General features: G+C 41.8%; 1 protein-coding gene across 2 annotated transcripts; it reads left to right on the top strand.

The window, feature by feature from the left end:
* The first annotated feature begins 1,042 nt into the window (after positions 1–1,042).
* On the top strand, positions 1,043–23,266 carry Olfml1 (olfactomedin like 1). 2 transcript variants are annotated; one of them, XM_048426551.3, is made up of 4 exons: positions 1,043–1,367; positions 1,449–1,525; positions 4,832–5,120; positions 20,519–23,266. In XM_048426551.3, exons 2-4 carry the CDS (start codon positions 1,487–1,489, stop codon positions 21,307–21,309), a joined length of 1,119 nt encoding a protein of 372 aa, XP_048282508.3. In that variant the 5' UTR covers positions 1,043–1,367; positions 1,449–1,486; the 3' UTR covers positions 21,310–23,266. The 2 variants fall into 2 exon arrangements, with proteins under 2 accessions (XP_048282508.3, XP_048282507.3); XM_048426550.3 differs by having other exon boundaries at positions 1,044–1,525.
* Positions 23,267–23,283: the final 17 nt, after the last annotated feature.

Below are 23,283 nucleotides of genomic sequence, written 5' to 3'. Positions count from 1 at the left end.
CACTACACAGAGATTTTTCAGGGGTCTTCCTTGATCAAACCTTGTTTTTCTTAACCCAGAATGAATCCACAGCCTCTCATTTCCTGCGGAAACAAAAGCAAAATCTCTTCTCCAAAAGAACATACCTTTTGACTTAAATTTTGACGTCAAGGCATTTTCAAAATATATAGGTTGGATTAATCCAGCAGCATTTATAATCAAATGCCTTTTAGCAACTGCTGCTCCTTGCTCAGCAAACAATTCAAAGACAATACAATAGCATACAGTATCCAGACTCTGTGTATTTTACTCTATTTCTTTTATTTTTATTTCTAATTTTTGTGGTTTATTTCTTTGGGCAGGTTTTCTCTGTGTATCTTTGGCTGTTCTGAACTCACTCTGTAGACACCAACACTAATTTCAGAAAGCCCACAAACATATGGAAATTGAACAGGTCTCACCTGAATCACCAATGGGCCTTCTTGGGCTAGAGAGATGGCTCCGTAATTAAGAGCATTTGCTGTTCTTGAAGAATTCGGTTCCCAGCACCCACATGAGTAAAGTTGTAACTCCATCTCCAATGGGTCTGTGATACCATCTTCTGGCCCCTACACTCACATGGATACGCATACACATAAATTAAAAATGAATCTAAAAACAAAAAGAAGGAAAGTTCTTCTAAGTTCAACCCTGACAATTCTCTGCTGTCAGCCTGAGTAGCCAGGATGGGGGTCCACTGTACCTCTCTGCCCAGAGCAATGCAGCCTGTACACTGACTTTTCCGAGACAGTATAGATTAGTATTCACATTTCCTTGCTATGCCTTTAAGAACCACCAGAATGCAAGGGAAGTCTGGAAAGAGAGGTGGGGTCTCCTAACAGAACTTCTTGGAAAAGGATCCTAGGAATTTCTGCCAGAAACTGAACTGAAATTCCAATGCTGAGAACTAGGGGGTGGCCTGTGTTAAACTAGGCCTATGATTGGACTGCACAGTCCATTAGGGAGGAGGAAAACAAAATTAAAAAATCTGGGGGGTGGAGGGGAGGAAAGACCTCCTCAGCCCTACCCCACTCCATACACTCCAGACCTGGAAGCAATATGCAGTCACTAGCCTGGAAGGGGTCTGTGCACGTTCAAGCTGAGGGCAGCAGATGCTGGACCCAGGGAGCTCTCTGCAGCAATTGAGCAAGCAAGGCCTCCGGGGACTGACTTGCCAACAGCTGGACTTGATCACCAGCTTGAAACAGAGCTCATGCACTGCGTAAAATAACAAGCGGACTTTGTTCTCTGGCTGTGCAAAGCGTTGTTTTCCAAGGGATTGCCACAGCAGCAGAGAGAAAACCAGAGATCACTACCTGGACCCTTGAGTCTCTGTAGAGAGCCACAGTGTAAGAAATTGTGCTGCTGGGGAGTTTGCAGGATGATGGTGGCTCTCCGGGAAGCTTGTTCACTGGTTCTCTTCCTTGCAGCATTTCTGCCCCCACCACAACATGCCCAGGACCCAGCTATGGTACACTACATCTACCAGCGCTTCCAAGTCTTGGAGGTAGGTGACGGGTGTTCCCTTCACTGGTACTATGCCTCTTGGAAATCACTCTGTTGTGCCGCACTTTCCTGTCAGCTAGGATGCATGTCTTCCAGATACAGAGTGAATCACTGGTCTAATTACATTTACAGATGTGCATAGCAGTGATACCACTTCCAGTCCAGACCGTTCTATCATGAGACTATAAGCAAGGCTTCACTCTACATTTTGCCCTGGCAAAGTCTTTCTCACCTATTACATGGACATAGAGATAGAATTTAACTTCAGAAAATGTTCTGAAGATTTAATGAAGATATTTCAACTTTGAGAAACTGGGAGTGTTTTATTTTGGGTCATTAATCCATACTCAAAACATGGCTGATCCACTGAGTAAATTTCCAGGTTGTTGAATATTTAAAACCCAACAGTCCAGTCTTCAAAGTATGGAATTATAACTGTAGTCACATTTTTTTTCATCTTTTATTATATTGGGATACTAACTGATTCCAGCTTTTCTTTTTCCCTTTTTATGATAAACTGTTAAGTAACTATAAAATGCAGTATGATAGCGGTTCATCTTGAATTTTGTTTTTTAATTGTAACTGGATTTAGAATTAAAAAGTGAGATTTTTTGGCAATGTTAAACAGAGAGAACACACTTGATCTTTCACCTCATTAGAAAAGGTAAAAACTTGGGCTTGGGATTGTGCCTCAGTTGGTGCTAGCCAAGTATGCACAGAGCCCTTGGTTCAATGCCTAGCATGATATAGCCAGATGTGTTGTTGGCATGTACCTGTTATCTCAGCACTTGGGATAAGGAGGCAAGAGGATCAAGGAGTTCAGAGTCATCTTTGGCTACATAGAAAGTCTGAGGCCAGTTTAGACTACATAGATCCCTATCTTAAAACAAAAATGAATGAACAAAATTCAGTGTTTTTTTAGGACAGTAAGGTTCTCAGGGACAAATATAGCCTTCCACTTTAGAATGTCTGGCTCTTGTGCAAGTTAAACTGGCATATTATGCATCTTCTTTCAAGGACACTCATATCTCAAACATTTTCTATGTTTTCCTTTAAAAAAATCTGTAAATCCAAACGATGGTGCCACCTAGCTATAGTCAGTAAAATAAGTCCACAGAGCAATCCAAACACATTTCCTCACATTGTCTGGCAAGCAGGGCAAGGCCTGGAAGCCATGGATGAAGCATTCCCAGGCTTCAGGCCTCTTACTGCTCCCCTGCCCCCTTCCTGGACACACCACCAACCTCACTTGCTTAAAATGCCAAAATCTGCTCTGGCTTTAGCACCAGCTAAACTCCTCTGCATTGTCCCTCAGTACTGTGGGAGTTTGTCTACAGACAAGGTAATAACACACAGAGGAAGATATTCACGGCCCTGAGTGTGGATTTGGAAGATCGGGTATGCTTTGTAGATACTTAAATATGTTCTATAGAAGATAAAAGAAATGTCATCTGACCGCTAGGTACTGACCTGCAGGTGAATCAGGTCCCAGGTGGCAGGTACTGCTGGCTAATGCAGAGGTTTGACAACCCAGAGATACAGGGCCTGTCCTGAGAGGGGCATGTGGGAGAATAGGAAAGGGAAATTAGATACTTGAGAGTTATTAATATCCATTCTCTCTCGTCTCTGTCTCTGTTTCTCTCTGTCTGTCTGTGTGTCTGTGTGTGTGTGTGCGTGTGTGTGTGTGCACGTGTGTGCGTGTTTGCGCGTGCGTGTCCGTGTGTGTGTGTGTGTGTATGTGTGTGTGCGTGTGCTACTGCTGCTGCTGCTTTTCATGTCTCTAGCTCTTTCTCTTCCGAGTGAAGTGCCCTACACACTTATGTTTAGAGTAAGAAGTTTTCCATTTGTGGAGAAAGTTTTAGTCAATGTCGCCAAGTGAGCTTTAACTACCAACTCCGTGACCCATCAACCCCATTTCCACTTATTTACTCTTCCATTCACCTAATAGTCATTGAGCATTCTCTATCCTTAGCTCATGCCAGATGTAAGGAAACGCAGCTATATCTTGGCATCTAGTCTAAGAAAATAACTAAGGACATAAAAATATAAATACATAGTTTTTATCCTAACATTGAGTGAAAAAAAAAGAAAACTAAATGTTTCTTTAAATGAGTTGAATGGAGCAAACAATGGGATTTCAATTTAATAAAAATCTTGCCTCTTATTGAAATCATGCTACATACGGATAAAGAAAACGTACATATACACAACACAATGTTGTTCAGTCTTTCAAACGAAATTCATATGTGACACTGTAGATAGACTTGCAAGATCTTCTGCTAAGTGAAGTAAGCCAGTCACAAGAAGATAAACACTAAATGAAAGATTTCACTATTCATTTAGTCTGAAAAAGTTGAACTCATAGAAACAGGGAAGAATGAACAATGAGGAGATATTGGTCAAGGAATACAAAGTTTCAGCTCGAATCAGTTCTGTGGCAGTACAGTGTGCTGCCTTAGCCTGAGGACTTGAGTTCAGATCCCCAGTAACCTCGTAAAAAGAAAGATGCGGCAATGTCTGTCTGTAAGCTCAGTGCTGTGGAAGCAGAAGCAGGCAGTTCTCTGGGGCCTGCTGGCTAGGCAGGCTAGACAGTTAGTGAGCTTCAGATTCAATGAGAGACACTGCCTCAAAACATAAACGGTTCAAACAGTTATGAAAGACACCTTATATTGCCCTGTGGCCTCCACGTGTACACCTGCATGTACACACACACACACACACACACACACACACACACACACGAAAGAATAAGTTCAAGATATCTATTGTACCTATCAATACTATAGAAAACAACATTATACTGCATACCTGGATATTGAAAGAAAAGATTTTTACCACCTCAAAGGTAAATTTGTAAAATAATACATATGTTAACTTGCTTGATTTAATCATTTTACATCAAAATATCAATGTACAACAATTATATAGGAGTTTCATTTGTTAATTAGAAAAACACAGTCAACACAAAAAACTTACAGTGTGTTATAATGATATGGTAATATATAATAATGTAACATATTTATAACAATATAATAATGATATTTAAATGTCAACAATATATCAGCTATTTAAATAAGCAAATATTTAGCAAAGTCACATGTAAATATATATTTATATGCATCATAAAATACATTGAAAAAACTACTATATTAAATGTCAGTAGTACCTATAAATTTAGGATTATGGGTTATTAGCCTCTTTTTGATTATTCTTTTCTAATAATTTTTTCTGTAAATAATAGCTATTCATTTTACTTGAATAATTAAAATGATTTACAGTAATTTGGCAATTTATTTCCTGTTTGAAGCAAAGACTGGAAAAATGTACCCAAACCACAAGGGCATACATTCAAGAGTTCCAGGAATTCTCAAAAAACATATCCATCATGCTGGGGAGGTGTCAGACCCACACCAGTGAATATAAGAGTGCAGTTGATAACCTGGCACTAAGAGTGGAGCGTGCCCAGCGGGAGATTGACTACCTGGAATACCTGCGGGAAGCCGATATATGTATCGAATCAGAGGAGAAGACACTGGCTGAAAAGGTGCTTCAAGAAGCTGAGGAAGAAAAGAAGATCCGAGCTCTGTTGAATGCAAGTAAGGGATTCTTCTACCGCCCCGTCTAGGGCCTGACACAGCTAGAGATGCAGATGCTGTGCAGTTAGGAAGTGTGATCAAGTGATGGGGGAGAACTGGATGCATTCCCGTGTGTATGGGCTGGGAGCAACTTGGCACATGTCCCATGTCCCAACAGAATTCCCCTTCAAGGAAGCGACTTTCTTTTCTCAGAGAGTTTCTAAAGACCTCACAGAAGGCCAGGTCTACAGTCTGAGAGGCAGCTTGGGGGATGCCCTTTTGCTAGACTTTGGGTTAAAGGAGACAAGTCCCCAGTCCTTTTAGGGAGAGTGGCAGGCTGGTGCCAGCTACACCAAGGGCCCTGGGAACAGAGAGCTGCTGCCAGTATAACAAGAAACAATGTGAAATGAGAAACTGTGACAGCCAAACCTCAGGACTGGGTACTGCATAAGATTGCTATTGCGTGCTGTCTGGGATGGTGGCATTCAGGAATTAGTCCCCAGTCTTGTGACACATCAGTATCAATGCTGGGCTATCAATAATAGTATCTAGCAGCTCATAGTATAATAAGCATCACAGCTGAGAAGATTTGTTTGTTCATGAGTCCATTTCATTAAAACAACAAGAAAAACAGGCCCCCACCTGTATTTTGTATTCTGAAGACTTCACTGCAAATAGGGAGACTATTCAGGTACTAATTACTCCTCCAAATTGGGAAACTCCAGCAATGAAATAAGGCATAATAGGGGTTATCTTTGCTTTTAGGGCTTCACATACCTTCTTAATGTAATCTTTTTAAGAAGCTATAGGTCATTATAGGAAAAGTCTTGGCATGAGAATGTAGCTCAGTCGGTAGAGTACTGCCAAGCATGCATGAAACCCTGGGTTCCAACTCCAGCATGAGGTGGAGGCAGTTTAAGGATAGACTCGGTTACATCATAAGTTTAAGCCCAGCTTGAGCTACATGAGACCTTGTCTCAACAGCAAATAAATAGGGAAGTTCTCTATCAGTGAAATGAGCATTAAGGATACTTCAAGGGCTAGCACAAGCTATAAAACTATGGCCATCTGCAAATCTGGCTGAGAGAAAGCTGTAAGGCCGGAGACTACAGAGAAAAAGGCTAAGACCACCAATCAAGCCCTGTGCTGGGGTCATCCACTCATTGGTTCACTTATTTACTGAAAATGCATGATTGGAACAGAGGTACTAATCCAGGCACTGGATGTAGATGCTGAAATAGCTTGTGGTCCATGCTAAGGAGATGGAACGTGACTAGAAAAACTGATGAGGTATTCTGAGTTGGGAAATGCTATAAAGGAAGAGACTATGACAGAGAGGGAGACCTGTCCGGAATACTGAAGAAATTTAAGCAAATAATGAATCAGCATGAAGTGCCACCAGATAGAAAAAAAAACTGTTCGATTTAAAAGCTATTATTCAGAATTGAAATCTACATGCTTTGGTAACTGACAGTTGAAAGTATAGGATAAATGAGAGACATGAATCAGGGATACTTCCAAGGTTTGGGACTTAGGTCATTAATTGATCGGTATGAAATCTGTTCAGATAGAAAACTTAAAAGTTCTTTGGAGGCATGTATGACTTGACAAGTTTTTTCCAAGCACTTACATCTTCATTTGTTTTCTATTTCTATAACTGAATCATGCACGGTAATTCGTAAAGAATAGAAGTTTACTTAGTTTAATTAGTCATTTTCTAGAGGCTGAGAAGTCTAAGAACATGATGTGGGCATCTATTTAGTGTCAGGGGAGGGCCATCTTGCTGCATTGTGACATGCAAAAGGCACTGCAAGCTAGCCCAGAAGCCCTTTATTTATTTATGTGTGTGTATGTGTGCATGTGCTCATAGAGGCCAGAGTCAACTTCGCATGTTCTTTAGATGCCATTCATCTTGGGTTGGTTTGTTTGTTAGATAAAGCCCCTCATTGAGAACTCGGGCTCACTTATTTTTAGGCTAGACTATTACTAGGTTTGAATATCGAGTTCCAGGGGTCCTCTTACCTCTACCTCCACAATGATGGGATTACAAGCGTGTATTCTAACACCAGAGTGTGTGTTTATTTTTTATGTGGATTCTGGGAATGAAATTCAGGTCTTCATGCTTGCAAGGCAAGCACTTCTACTGAATTTTCTTCCCAACTCTGTTTTGTTTTATCTGTTTTTTTTTCTTAAAGAACCACTAATACAACTATAAAAGATACTTCCTTCAATTTTCATGACATTATCTAATCCCAATTACCTACCAAAGGCTCCACCCCCAAGTAATATGAATATGTGACTTTAAAGACTAAACCTCTGATATGTGCCCTTTGAGGAAACATATTCAAACCACCACAACTTAAAACTTCAAAGTTTTCACGTTCATTTACTGGCTCACTGCTCATATTATCCTCCATCTATGCCAGCTCCATGAGAGCTTAGACATTCCATTGCAGGACCAGTGCTGTGTCTCCAGGGCCTAGAAGAGGGTCTTAGTTCAAACAATTTATGTCAGTAAAGAAACAAGTGAACAGATAAGTGTACAGACTGAGTGAGTGCCAGCCCAGCTTTAGAGTTTGGTAGAAAGAGAACATATATTACTGGACGTAGGTTCTATGATGACAATTAGGGTAATAACTAATCTGATTATAGGGAAAAGTCCGTTCAGGCACCCTCTCCACTATTGCTAAACCATTCACCATTGAGCTGTTTGAAAGCCTTACCCCTTTATTTTGAAGTGTTTTAAGAGATGAGATCAATATGGGTCCCCAATCAAAAGAATGTTGATATTAAATGAAATTTTTAGACTCTTAACTACCCCCACCTTCTATCCCCACTCCTTTCCCACACATACATGATTTAGAATAAAAGCGAGTAACAGATTTTAAAGTCATTCCCAATGTTTGGTGCTAAGACAATTGCTAAAATAAAACTTTGCCTATTGTAATTGTCAGTTTATCACACAGGCACCTAGACCAAGAATTTATCCAGCTGAAGTCTTTGAGAGAGTCCACAGGCTGCATTCTTGAGTGGATAAAAGTATTGACCTCCTTTTAACTTGTAAGTAGCTTTTGAAACAGAATTCTCAGGGCAGTCAAAACAAGCCATTATAACAGATTTTATTTTCTTTCTCTAGTCCAGCTCCTTTTATTGCAAGGAAGCATGGGAGTAACCTTATGTAACCTCCCCCCTGCTGTCGTTAGATAACTCATATCTTTTGTTATATTATATTTCCAAGAAGTCTGATGAAGATCTGAATGCCTCTGGAATATATTCAAGTAGACAGCTACATGCCTGTATTCAAACCCACTACAAACAAAACAAACACCTCACTCACTGAAAACTAACAAGTCTGTGAGGCAACTCTCAAGGTCCATTGGCACTTGATGAGTAGACCAAAACATTAAGAGAACCATAACTAATTTGTAACGGAAGTTTTAGCTAAACAGGAGGGGACTGAAGATCGATCTGAAGGCAGAAATATAGGAGATCATAAGGGAGCTTGTGTGTGCATGTACGCACAAACCTAGAGTTGCTGTACCCACAAGGCCAGCAACGCAGGACATATGTGTACAGTTTAGTTGCTCTTGCACATTCCCTAGAGAGTGCATGCTGATGGGTCCAGGAAGGTCTGTGCACACAGAATTTCTTTTGGTTACTCATCAAAGAATCCTGTTTTCTGTGAGGCTATTTCTAGGCACTATGAGTATGGACATAAGTTTCCAATCATGTCATCTTGTAGCTTTTGGTTCCAGTTGGTATAAACATTCATTAATTTTCTCTCACTAATTTGTGCATAGGTTCAACAAATGTCCAAGTAAATTCCAGATACATTTTGGACTTGGGCTAGCATTATAGATGGAACGTTGGCTATGATCTTTGTTCTCAAAACCACTTATAGTAAAATAGAGAAGTAATCTAGACACAAAAGAAACAGTCCAATGTGAGTACTACTCTGGTAGAGAGATGTATAAGTTATCACAGAAACATGTTAGGTCATGGGGTCTAGGTTGTCATGATGATAGGAGGGATGGGACTATAAAACTGGAAAGTAACCCTCTGGCTCAGTTTTAATCACAGAAAAGCGCTCATTAGATGGAGACTGAATTTAAGAGCATCCTACGCAAATGAAGCTACACACAGCAGCACAGTGGTAAAATGAGGCTTGCTATGTTGCTTGGAACAAATTATTTTATAGAACTCATGCCGCAGAAAGAGGGGGGAAAAGAACCAAAGGAGAGCTAAGCTCCCCGTGCTAAACAATCTCCCATTTACCAGCTGGACCAATGGGAGTAATGAGCACAGTAGCTAATATTTACTGATACTACATTTTAGGTTGTCTCCAAGCGATGTACGTATCTTAATAACACTTATCATGTAATTGACAACAATCTCACCAGTTAGGTATAACCATTACCCCGCCACCCATTTTATATATCAGGAAAGCAAGACTGTGGAAAGACAATTTGCCCGAGCTCACACAATTAAAGAAATGTCCAGGATGACATTCAAACCAACTCTGGCTTGCACACATGGCAGCCTCTCCCATCATCCCCCTGCTGAGTATGGGAGTGCCGCAGCTCAGACAAAGGATTGAGAAAAGTCACTCTAGACACAGGCTACAGAACAGCCTAGCAACAAGGAGAGGTTGAGAGCATAGAGAAGGTAAAGGCTGGAGCCGGCAAAGCAGGGTCAAGGGTAGTCACTAGGAATACGAGCTTGGAGCCTCCTGCTCTAAAAGTAGATGTCTATGCTAGAAGCTTCTGATCTCAATGAGGGTCACAGTGTGAAGACTATGGTTCCATGTCACAAGAGATTGATTAATTAAATCCTGGCTAAGAAAAATCAGTTTCCTGCCCTGTTTTTTCTTGATTTAGTACTTTATTTTTTGAGACAGGGTCTTATGCAGCCTAGGACAGCCCTGAGCTCACTGCGTGTCTGAGAATAACCCTCCTCCCTCTCTGTACCTCTGGACACTGGGATGACAGGCATGCATCACCATGTCTGAGTTTATGCAGTGCTGGAGTTAGTGCATGCTATGCCAGCACTTCCCCAACCCAGTTACTGTTCCAGGTCCTCTCCATTGATTTTTAAGCAGCAAAATGTCCTTGCTTTGCTCCCTACGCACTTCTGTAGCCCTCAATTGCCATCACCATTTCAGCAGAGGGTTTCTTCCAACTATTTCTCAAATGCCGTTATTTCACCTGCTCTGCTCTGTCTTCTCTCCCCTTGATTTCAAGCATCTCCCATCACCAACACTCTGCACTCACCTCCCTGCCCCTATCTCTCCCTGCCCCAGGACTCTGCTCATCTTACTAGAATGTCAGCAACATCAGGTTTCCCCTTGATGGCAACTGCAAACCCAAGGACAAACAAAAACACTCTTTACATTCCTATCCTACCATAACTTTCATTAAATACTTATTTTTTTCTCTACAAAAGGGATGCTTGATGATGAAATAAATACTACATACTGTTGAAACTATATTTAACGTGTTTCCTTTAATTTTAAAGGTAGACGAGAAGCCAGCAATCAAACCTAGCCATTTTTAGTATTTCTCAGTTTTGTTTCCACCCATGCCTGGTGTTCTAAGCTGTTTATTTTATCTGCTAGTTTAAAAGCATACTGCATACATCCTCGCATGCCCAAATAGTGGATGTTGTGTTTCTAAAATCTATCAGCACAGTGCCTAGAGTGAATGTGAGATCAATAGCTCTGACCTGAAGTGCTTCACTAGACACTGGAAGCAACCATGGGCGTGGGTTCACACTGTACCGTTCTTTCTGTTGTCCAGTGCTCATTCTGTAGTTACTATTGCTCTGTAGGTACTATCACAACTTTTTTTTCTTTTCAGATAAAAGCACTGTGACTCAGGATCTTCCCCCGTATTCCTGCTTTACCCAGGGATTCATACCATCCCAGACATGCAGGTTTTATTCTGAACACCTCACCCCACATCAGCTGTCTGTTGCCACATTAACATAACTCCAGACCACTCCAAAATTTGGCTTAAACCAACTCCCACTTCCTATTTTTCAGGAGTTTGCAGCATGAGGAGGACATTCTATTGATCTGTGCCAGGACTGGCTTGCCTGCACATCTTCCATTCTTGGCACGTTGCTGAGGAATGGCTTGTTGAGGAGGACCTCTTCTGAGATGTCCTCCACATACCACCTGGCTCTCCTGGAGGCTGATCTGAGCTCATTCTTTTTTTTTTTTTTTTAGATTTTATTTATTTATTATGTGTACTGTGTATACATAATACAGTGTTCGGCCTGCAGGTATGCCTGCAGGCCAGAAGAGGGCACCAGATCTTACTATAGATGATTGTGAGCCACCATGTGTCTTCTGGGAATTGAACTTAGGACCTCTGGAGGAGCAGCCAGTGCTCTTAACCACTGAGCCATCTCTCCAGCCCTGAGCTCATTCTTATGATGAATGCAGATTTCTCAGAAAGAGGACAGAAATCCCCTAGTGTAACAAAAGGGCCTGCTTGTTGGGGTTTCTGTCCTGCCTGGTTCCCACAGCTGGTAAGCTCCAAGAAAATCACACAGAGGTCTCCATAAGTTATAAACTGATTGGCCCATTAGCTCAGGCTTTGTATTATCTCTTATAACTTATATTAACCCATTATTCTTATCTACATTAGCCACATGGCTCAGTACCTTTATCAGTGGGGCAGGTCACATCCTGCTTCTTCGGTGTCTGGACAGGCCTCAGGGAGGAGTGGGCTTCCTCCTTCCCAGCACCCTAGGAACTCAACTTCATCATTTTTACCACCACCACCACCACCACCACCACCCCTTTCTTCTTCTTCTTCTTCTTCTTCTTCTTCTTCTTCTTCTTCTTCTTCTTCTTCTTCTTCTTCTTCTTCTTCTTCTTCCTCTTCTTCCTCTTCTTCCTCTTCTTCCTCTTCTTCCTCTTCTTCCTCTTCTTCCTCTTCTTCTTCTTCTTCTTTCAAGACAGGGTTTCTCTGTGTATCCCTGGCTTTGCTATGGGGACCAGGCCAGCCTCAAACTCAGATCCACCTGCCTCTGCCTCCTGCATGTGCTGGGGTTAAAGATGTGTGCCGCCACTGTCCAAAGCAAATTTCAAGCTGACTCCAGGGTCCATCCTTCCTCTATAAACTCTAACTGCATCTATATTGGGTTTTTTGTCTTGATGCTCTTGTAAGCAGGAAGCAATCAAGATCAGCTTTTAGTTATGCAAACATATAAGTCAGACAAGAGAACCTGTTGATTAATTGGTTTGAGGAAATGAAGCAGAACCAGCAAGAATGCTACGAGAGTTCAGGTTCCAATACAGTGAGACAAGATGGAGAGGAGTGAAGAAAGTGGCATTTTCTTTATAGGAGTGTGGATGACTTTGCTTTTTATCCAAAGAGGTGAGAGAATGGCAATGTCACAGCTATCAATGGAGAACATGTCTTTCCCTTTTTAGTTTGCTAAGAAACTTATTTAAAAACAAACAAAACTCAGCACTTAAGAGCACATGTTGCTGGGCAGTGGTAGCGCACAACTCGGGAAGTAGAGGCAGGTGTATCACTGTGAGTTCGAGGGTAGCCTGGCCTACAAGAGCTAGTTCCAAGACAGATTCCAAAGCTACAGAGAAACCCTGTCTCGAAAAACAAACAAAAAAGAGCGTTGTGTCTTATGGAGAGGGTTTAGTTTTCAGCACCCACATGATGGCTCACATTCATCTGTAACTCCACCAGTTCCAGAGGATCCCATGTCTTCTTCTGACCTCTAAAGATACAAGACACATATGTGGTGCATATACATACATACAAGCAAAACACCCATAGACATAGAGCAAATATATCTCAAAAAATTTAAATCAAAACATTGAAATCACTACATATATACATATATATATATATATACATATATTTATCAAGAACCAACTCACTCTACAAATGAGGAAGAGATGGAATCAAGGAGTTTACCGTTATCCCTTGGAAGACTTGGGATGTCTCAAGAGGAAGATACCTGATATAAACTGGCAGTTGTGTGAGATCAAAAATGCCCCACATGATGGACCAGTTCCCTGCTTGGCCTCATAAATATTTTCCAGCTGTGATTCTCTCAAGCAGCCATTCTCAAGTATTCAGTCACGGAAACTCCTTTACCATCTTAAAACTTATTCAGGGCTCCAGAGAAGGCATGCTGAATTTCATTACAGACACTGATCTTGCCACAATTAAGTTAGGGAGGTTTAGCCTGCACCAGGTATTCTTCCAGAGAGAACACAAAGTAATGAATGAAACAGATATGACAATGTCTTGAATCTCTTCACATTTATTTTCTATTGAAGATACTATGAAAATAAATATGTCAGCAGACGCATATATAATGCATCATAAAAGCATAACAGGCACTCAAGGGAAAGAAATCTATTACAATAGGAGGTTATAGAGAGCTAGCTTCTTCTAGAAGACTGCCAGATGGATGTTTGTCCATGTTGGGGTCCAGCTATAGGCACCGCGTGGTAAAAGCTGGTTGGATGCACACTCAAAGCTTAGACATCTTCCTGGCTTTCAGGAATTTTCCCAGTGTTCTCTACTTGTTGCTGGCGAATGACACACACCTAGATAAAAAGATGCATGGATCAAATCTGGTTTATCATCATCACATGGCTACTCCATGTAGCCATGAACCCCTCTTTCTAACTGTCTCTTGAATTCATGGCTGTCACTTTTTGGCATCTTGAATCTGTACTACACTTCCAAACTCAGTGCCTAACTTCCCTGTGTCCATCACCCCACCCCCAAGTCCCCACCCTCAGGCACTTTTCCACCAGACATGAACCATTGTCTCTAATAGTCAGATTGAGTCACAATTGAGGAACAAGTCTTATAGGTCCAGTAAGTGTTATTAATAAGGAAACAAGTATTTTAAAAGGTTCAAAAGTGATATTTGTATATGAATTCCTTGAGAGGCCTTGGGCTAAATTCTACCCCAATTGCTTTTCTAAAATTTTGCCTATGAGGAACCACACATTCAATGTCTTGGTTTGCATGTGGAAATTTCACATGTCATTGTTTCTGTTAAATAATTTGCATCTTAGTTGAACTCAAGTTTTTTTGATTTACTATTTCCAATCTTTGCTCAACTCTTTCTTCCTGTTAATTTTCTGTTTGCAGGAGAAACACATCAGAAAATATTAATTTACATTTACTGGTACACTGGAAATGTATGCTCCCTAAATTTAAGAGAAACTTATATAATAGTAGAAGATTATCTCTGATAAAAAGATAGAGAGCACCTAGTCTTAAATCATAGCTTTAGGACTGGCACAATGAAGACTGGATTGACAAAAGCAAGTTCAAAGACTGGCTTCCGGAGCCACCAGGTCTCCAATACTCAGTCCTGAGTGCCATCTGCATACTAGAAGGAGTAGCAGAAAAACATAGGGGAAATTATTTTTTTCTTAAAGGTTTTTAACATCTTAATAAAAAATATGCATCTCCACGAGTTCTACCTTAGAAGGGAGCTTAGACAGATAAGGAGGAATATGTATATATACCTTCTATATTTTACTACTTTTAAATTTAATTTAAATTTATTTTTTGAGATAGGCTTTCATAATATAGCCCAGGTTATCCTGGAACTTACAATGTAGCACAGTGGGCCTCTAATTTACTATGTAGAACAGGCTGACCTCAAACTTGTAATCTTCCTAGGTCTACCTCCCAAGTGCTGAGTTTCTAAGCCTGCCCCTCCATAATTACCTTTCTTCTGTTTTTTGTTTTATTTGCATTTTGGGGGGCAGGGTCTCATGCCAGACTGGCATCCAAATTGCTGTAATGCTCAAGATGATCTTGAACTTCTAATTCTTCTGTTTTTACCTCTTGAATTATAGGCCTATGTTACTACACCCAGTTTGATGCAGTACTAGTATCCAACATAGAGCTTCACAAATGCTAGGATATGTGCTACCTATGTATCCACATCCCTAGTCCCTGCTCTTCTGGACTGTAATTTCTTTTTCCTTTTTTTTTGACATAAATTTTTATTGATTTTTAAAGGAATTTCCCATCAATCATCCCGATTCCACTCACCTTCCAGTCCCTCCATATCTGCCCTTCACCCTTGTAGCATTTGCCCTACAAAGGAAAGTTTAATAAATAAATAAAAATATAAAATAAAACAGAAACAACAACAATGAAAGCAAAACAAAAACAAACAAACCATCACCACCACTACAAAAACACCTCACTCCTATGTCTTTCTTACTTCTCAATCACCTCTTCATTCTTCTCGGTGGCACTGGGAGCTGCAGTGTGGCACACAGTAGACCCTTCTGTCCAAAGAGCATTACTTGCAAATTGAATCATTGGTCTGGTTGGAGGCCTCTGGCTTCTGGTACACCATCAATACCGGATCCTCATCGAAACTCCTCTTGGATAATTGACTCCACAGGGCCAGTCCCTTTATGCACCCTAGCAGGTCATAGATGGGTAGATAGATATTGGGGTGGGCCAATTGAAATCCCTGGATATGTGTCTGGATGGTAGCTGAGTTGATCAGTCCAGTCTCCGGGGTCATTCCCCTCAGGTGAAGGGTAGAGCCTGCTCTCCCACAACCGTGGTGAGGTGTGGGACCAGCTATCATGAGTGTCAGGGCAGTTCTCCTATGAGGGGTGGGGCCAGCCCAGCACAACCCTTGGATGTCAACACACATGGCTCACATGTGTCCCTGTGGTAACATTGGTAACTGACATCAATACAGATACCCCTCATGCCCCCACCGCTGTTGCAGCAGAACCAGGGACCCAGACATGCCTTTGGCAGCAGCTTGGGCCCATTCTTCACCATGGTAATAGTGCTACCCCAGTGGTAGCGCAGGCCACCCAGATCAGCAAGGCTATGGGGGCGTCATGGACCTTAGACACCAACATGGCCTCAGGTGTCATCTGCATGGCCTTCCATGATAACAGAAGCCACGGACATCAACAGAGGCCCCAGATGCAGCATTGTCACAGACCCAGAAATCAGCTCAGGCCCAGATGTCACCAAGCAGGAAACCAACAAGAATGTTTTCTTATAGACAAGAAACACGGGTTCTTCATTCTAAGACACAGTCCTTATATAGTTTAGCTTCAAGTCTGTTCTTCCCTGGCAGGAGGGAAGGGGCAGGCACTGTGAGGGCCACCTACTTTAAGTAGATATCCTGTCACACTTGAGAGCCCATTGCCTTTACTGGTTTTTTTCTGGGCACACCAGTATACATAGTTCCCAACCCTTCCAACCACATACACTACTCTGCATCTGAGGCTGCCTGGGAGTGTCCTGGCTCTCAGCTCTGAGTTTAGAAGAACCCTTCGTCACTGGCTAGTAATCTTTTCAAGAAACTAATGCAATCCTTAATTTTCTTCTCTTGGAAACTAGTGATTAAAATATATGTCATGGCTACTTACTATAAGAATCACATAAATTAATATAAAAGTTATGCAGTACAGTACCAAATGGGTTCTATGTATTTGTAAGATATTTGATAACCTCCTCAACACTTGGACTTGTTCTTTAACATGGAATATCTTATGTGAATCTTTAGGGACCCACAGACCGTCTTTGCTCTCCCTTGGACATTCATCCTATGGTGACTTAAAGGCTTAAAGTCTCACCCACTTCTCCTCGGTGATCAGCCCAGGATCAGGGAAGAGCAGTGGCGTCACCTCGGCCAGGTTCAGCTGTGTTCGAGTAGAGATGGCACCCTGGGAGTCAGAGTGGCTGTTCCACTTCTTCCACACATTCCCTCTGCCCCCAATAGCTCACGACAGCAGAGGCTCCTTCTGTCATGTGCTCCTGAGATGTTTAAAGTCCCTGGATGACTTTCCTGTGTCGAGCGTCCTATAGTCAGGTCACCCATGACAATGTAGACACACGACAGCAAACTATCATGCTGTTGGAGCTTGTTAGTCAGACATGGTGGCTGCTGGTAGCTAAGAGAGCTCCTGGTAGCTTCCTCCAAATCTGGCCTCCATCATAGTATGAGCCAGGTGAGGTCACTGTGCCTCTACCTAAAGAACTGACTTCCCGGGATTCCAGCTAAGCCTGTTCTCCATTTCATGTGTTCTCTTCAGAAAAACTGGAATCCATTTTTTTAATGAAAGAGTGGATTTAAAGGTATCTTAAAAGCTTTGAAGTGCTTTATGAATGATTATTTACTTACGATGGGTCTGCGGTCAGAACTCAGAAGTGCTAGACTCTTTAGACCCAGCAAAACATCTGAGATTTTTATTTTCTTCACTCAACTGCCATGTAGTGAATCCTCAAAGCCTTTAGGTACAATACTAAATGTGAAAATTAAGGCCCTGGTTTTTTTTTTCTTCTTTGGAGAGTCCTGTGAGGGAGGTGGACAATAAGTTAGTAAAGAAACAGATAAAACAGTTAACAGTGTACTGAGTGATTTCAAGGAAAGAAGAAGCCCATTAAGGAGAGAATATTGGAAGTGAAACTTGGCCAGATATGGTGGTGTAGACATACAATTTTGTACTTGTGAGTCCTAGGCCATCCTGTGCTACATAGGGGGTACATACATGGGGGTGTGCATGAGTGGGTTACTTAAAGAATGAATGGGAGCCAATCCACTGTGCAAAGTTCAAGGAAAAGAGTGTTTCAGGTAGACGAATTCTAAGTGCAAGATTTTTGAGGCAAAAAAAAAAAGTTGGCGCAGTCACAGAACATAAAGAAAACTATGTTATCACAACACAGTGAGCCACAGAGGAAGGGCCACATTGCCCAGTCTTGTAGGCCAGGTTAGGGGATTAGGATGCTATCCATTCCAAGTGTGATGGAGAAGGAGAAAAAGTTTAACATGTCTGATCTCTCTTACTGCTTTGTGGAAAGTACATGTAGATAGCAAGCAAGAGTAAAATCAGGGAGACACATCAGACACATTTGTAGTTAACCACACAAGAAATTATGACTCATGGTTTCCAGGGGAAGAGTAGGTAGTAAGATATATAGTTGAATATTTTTATTAAATTTTGCAAAAACATTTAATAGAATGTATCAGATTAAAAATGTAATGTATTATACGTTAAATTAAAATTTTAATTAAAAATTAATATGCTTTGATAATTTGATACTTTTATATATGAATGCATACAATGCATTTTGATCATTTTCACTTCTATTCCTCCCAACTCGTCTCATCTCAACTCAAGACACACTCCCTAACCACCTCCTCATGCCCTCTTAAAGTTATTATAACCCACCAAGTCCATTTTGTACTGCCCATGCGTTCACGGATGTGGGACCATCACTGGAGCATGAGTGAACCTACTAGGAACGACATCCATAAAGAAAACTGTCATTCCCTTCCCTAGATATCATCAGCTATCTACAGTCTCCAGCTAGGAGTATAGCTCTTAACCCTAAGCAACCCCACCACCACCACAGCTGGGATATTGATCCGATTGATCTTATGCAGAGAGAATGAGCGCAACCGCCCTGTCTAGTCCTGATGATAAGGTTCCCTTCCAGACCTCCCTGACCCCTGGCTCTTGTAATTGTTCTGGACCCTCTTCTGTGGTAGTCCCTGAGCACTGAGGGGAGGGAGTATAAAATGGTTATCCCCTTCACCACTGAGCACTCTCCAGATACTTAAATTCTGCACATTGACCAGTTGTAAGTTCACTGTCTTCTACTGCACAAAGACTCTACTCTGATGACGTCTGAGAGCTGCGTTAATGGTTGGGTATAGAGATATCAGTTCAGAAAACAGTTTGAATCTATATCCATTTAGCAAAATAATAATAATAGGTTCACCCTTGTGGCCTGTGAGCTCCCTAACCATGGGTTCTTGGCTGCATTTGCTGTGATCTATCGAAAAATCCCAAATTAGAACAGATGACCTACTTTTCCTGAAGTGATCAGTAGTGCTGACCTCTTGAACATGGCCACAGTGATGAGTCCAAGGGGCTAACATCTGGAAGATGGCATACTGAAAGGCAAGGTGGAAAAAGCATATCCCACTCCTGTCTATATCCCACCAGACCAAGCAAATCAGTATGTGCAGCTTAACCACAGAAGGGACTGTGAAATGCTGCTTCACGTGCAATGAGCCAGAGTGAACCGAAATGGAATTGGAGCAGCACTGCTCATGGTCTCTGCCACACTGTCAGATGAGAAACCGGAGAAACACACAGAAACAAGAATGGGTGCGAAGGCGTCTTGGAGGAGGAGGAACTGATCAGTGCTGTTATACTACGGAAGATGAAGTCACATGCCCACATAACAGAGTGGCGGGAATTTTCATTTAGGAGCTCTCTGGTAGCATTACCAAGAGCAGATTATGTTGTGTAGTAAGAGTGGGAGGTGAGAAAGCAAATATGGAAAATATAGACTGTTCTGTGGGAGAAGCTAAGGATGAAATGTTGGGAAATGTAAGAAAATATCCAGAGATTAACTAGTTGGAGATATTTATTTGTTATTAAGACAGGATCTTACTATGTAGCCTTGGCTGGCCTGGAACTACTATATAGACCAAACTGGTCTCAGAATCACAGAGAGCTGCCGGCATCTGCCTCCAGAGTGCTCAGCATATACACCATGTTCAACCATGAGATTTAAAAATAATAATAAGCAAGATGCATATAAGTTAAGACTAAGGGGCTAGCTATGAAAAAATTAAATATCATAAGATGATTGAAGAACCTAGAAGTTGGGGCTGGAGAGATGGCTCAGTGGTTAAGAGCACTGACTGCTCTTCTAGAGGACCCGGGTTCAATTCCCAGCACCCACATAGCAGCTTACTCCACATAGCATCTGTAACTCCAGGATTCAGCGCCCTCACACAGATATACATGTAGGTTAAAACACCAATAAAATAAAATAAATAATTTTAATAAAACATCTAGAAGCTAGGATAGAATGTGATCAAAGTACAATGATTGTATTATTCCTGGAAAGGAGAAATAACACAGTTTCTTCTTTTTAAAAATATATATTTATGATTTATTTAACTTTATTTTATGTGCATTGGTGTGAAGGTGTCAGATCCCCTGGAACTGGATTTACAGACAACTGTGATCTGCTATGTGGGTGCTGGGAATTGAACCTAGGTTTTCTGGAAGAGCAGCCAGTGCTCTTAACTGCTGAGCCATCTCTCCAGCCCCAACACAGCTTCTTCTAGGAAGCTTCTTCTACAATGAAGGGACAGGAAATGAAGGGAGTTCATTTAACAGTGTTTAATTTTTCAAAGGAGTTTATGCCTGTGTTCCATTTCTGCTCTAGGATTCTCTGAGGGAACCTTTTCTGCTAGAGACCATGGCATCATAGCGGAGAGGAGAGGATATTCTCTACTAGTATTAGATCCGAAGGGAAGAAGGGTCCTTCAGGTGTGGTGGGTCTTCTAGAAGGTAGACAGTTCATGCTCATACATAACCTGTTCCTTTTCTCCTGTCTGGCTAGGCTGTGACAACATGTTGATGAGTATAAAGTCTCTGAAAATAGTGAAGAAGATTACGGACCCGGATGGCTCTTGGATGAAAGATGCTGGTGGTAACTCTGCAAAAGTGTATTTATTAATCGGATCCAGAAACAAAACAGTTTGGGAATTTGCAAACTTGCGGGCATTCATGGAAGACAGCACCAAGTCTGGCCCCCGGAAGCTAATCTTACCACTTTCCTGGCAGGGAACAGGACAAGTGGTCTACAAAGGTTTTCTATTTTTTCATAATCAAGGAACTTCTAATGAGATAATTAAATATAATCTGCAGAAGAAGACTGTGGAGGATAGAATGCTTCTCCCAGGAGGGGCAGGCCGAGCACCCATCTATCAACACTCCCTATCGACCTACATTGACCTTGCTGTGGATGAACATGGTCTCTGGGCCATCCACTCAGGACCAGGTATCCAAGGCCATTTGGTTCTAACAAAAATTGAGCCGGACACTTTGGGAATAGAGCACTCGTGGGACACACCTTGCAGAAACCAGGATGCAGAAGCTTCGTTCCTCATATGTGGAGTCCTGTACGTGGTCTATAGTTCCGGGGGCCAGGGCCCTCACCATATCACCTGTGTCTATGACCCACTGGGCACTGTTAGGGAGGAGCATCTGCCTAATTTGTTCTTCCCCAGGAGGCCAAAAAGTCACTCCATGATCCATTACAACCCCAGAGATAAGCAGCTGTATGCCTGGAATGAAGGCAATCAGATCATCTACAAATTCCAGACAAAGAAAAGACTGCCTCTGAAGTAATGGATGGCAGTTTGGAGGGAGAGTTGTGCGGTTGGGGCAATGGTTTTTCTAGGATACTGAGATCACAACTCCTTTACAATGTAGTATCCCTCTAGAAGTACACAGGAACAGGATCTAGAAGTTTAAATACATATTATTCCTTTACCAAATGTCACTGCCTTGGGAATCTTTTGAGAGCATCGATGAGGCCATCATTTCGAAGTTTTGACTAATACTCCATCCTCACCCAAATCTGATGGAGCTAAGGCCTCCTTCATCAGATCTATCTTAGCCCCAATCTTTCCTAATTGCCTTTCAGCATTTTCTCTCACTCTATTCCTCTTCCAACAATTAGGATCTTGCCACCCTGATGCTCACTGGTTTTTTTCTTTGGTTTTCACTCAGGTTCTGTTTTCTTTCTCATATGCTTATAAATATTTTTTAATTGCCCATCAGTTACTTTTGTTGTTGCTATGGCCAAATACCTGGCAAGAAACAAATTAAGAAAGAAAAGGTTTGTGCTGGCTTTTAACCAGGCACAGGGGTGCCCGCCTTCAGTCCTAGCAAACAGGAAGCAGAGGAAGGTGGATCTCTGTGAGTTCGAGGTCAACCTGCTCTACAATGTAAGTTCCAAGCCAATCAAAGCTGAAGAGTGAAACCTTATCAATGGATATAGTCCATCATGGTAGTAGGGAAAGTGAGGGGCATGAGACAACTGTTCGTATTATACCTGCAATCAGGAAGCAAGGAGCAGACCAGATGTGGGGCTGCACTAAGAAACCTCATGACTGGCCCAGGCCTCACTTCAAGGCCTGCGCCCAGCTAGGAACCAAACGATCAAACACAGGAGCCTGTTCAGCTCATTTCACATTGAGGTCATAACACCCAGGAAGCATGATTTCTTATTAATGTTTAATGTTTATTTCCTCTAGCCTTGCCCTTCTGCCAAGCCAAGTGGATACAGTAACAAAGTAAAACCATTAGTAGATGGATGTTACTTTCTAGCTACAAAGCTTTTTAACATCTTTTAGTTCTCTTTTTACCTTTGTAAGTATGTACAAATCTTTATAGTTGCTAAGCCAGACATGAGAGTGCAGGTGAGTTATTCAAAGTGGCAAACTAAAATATGTAAGAGCTGGAAAAGGTTGCAAATATCAGCCTTTCTGTCATCCAAGGAAGGAAGGACCAATTATATACTTTTGCCCACCTATTCTTAACCATTATGTCCATCAGTTCAGCCTAAAAATAATAGTTTTCCCCTTAGGCAGTTGTCATGTCTGCACAAGGTCTTCTCATAGGTCTTTCAAAGCCTACTTTCTCCAGAAAACCAGCCTAAGGGTAAGGAGGAAACTCTAGCCTCATCTAGTCTTTCTGTTGCCTGCTTCTTTCTTCTTTCTTTAAAGACAATAAAAGTGAGGTTAAGCAAATAACCTCATCAGGTTATGTTTGCCTATATTCCCTCAGCACAAAAACTTTCCAGTATTATCTGTGTTGGGCTTACTGTAAACTGTTCCCTAACTCATGGAGGCCCTTGGTAAATATACTTGTCTGGATGGAAACCAGGTAGCAGGCAAACAGCTTTGTCACAGTTGTTTGCCGGGCATTACAGAGGGTAGTTGAGAGGGGCATCTGCAAAGTATTCCCCACATGTGTGTCCCATTTGACTGAGTCTAAGTCACAAGTGAGGCTGCAGTGCCAGCCCGTGTCATGTGCTAAGGTCTCTGCCTCCTCAGGTTGGTCACATGAGAAAGCTTGCTTTGTGCGCTTGCAGCTGTTTGTCGGCCTTTGCCAAGTCCAGGCTGGGATCACAGGCAGTGAAGGGAGACCCTCCCCCTCCCCACCGCCACCACCACATACCATTTAAGTAGATCTTTGGCAGAAAGGAATGACCCACAGTTCTGATGAGATGGCCCTGTGAGCCTAAACCTTATGCACAATAAAGCAGATGTGAAAGAATAAACATGATGTAATCACTCCATGAATGAATTCAGGATC

Source organism: Myodes glareolus, chromosome 7 (genome assembly GCF_982192425.1).
Source record: "Myodes glareolus chromosome 7, mMyoGla1.1, whole genome shotgun sequence".
Taxonomy (NCBI): domain Eukaryota; kingdom Metazoa; phylum Chordata; class Mammalia; order Rodentia; family Cricetidae; genus Myodes; species Myodes glareolus.
This window is presented reverse-complemented; position numbering and strand designations above follow the sequence as displayed.

Excerpts from the sequence above, each read along its gene's own strand:
- Olfml1 (XM_048426550.3), top strand. The coding sequence starts at position 1,400 with ATGATGGTGGCTCTCCGGGAAGCTTGTTCACTGGTTCTCTTCCTTGCA. Across the intron at positions 1,526-4,831 it reads AGCGCTTCCAAGTCTTGGAG|CAAAGACTGGAAAAATGTAC; the intron begins GTAGGTGACGGG and ends TCCTGTTTGAAG. Across the intron at positions 5,121-20,518 it reads CCGAGCTCTGTTGAATGCAA|GCTGTGACAACATGTTGATG; the intron begins GTAAGGGATTCT and ends CTGTCTGGCTAG.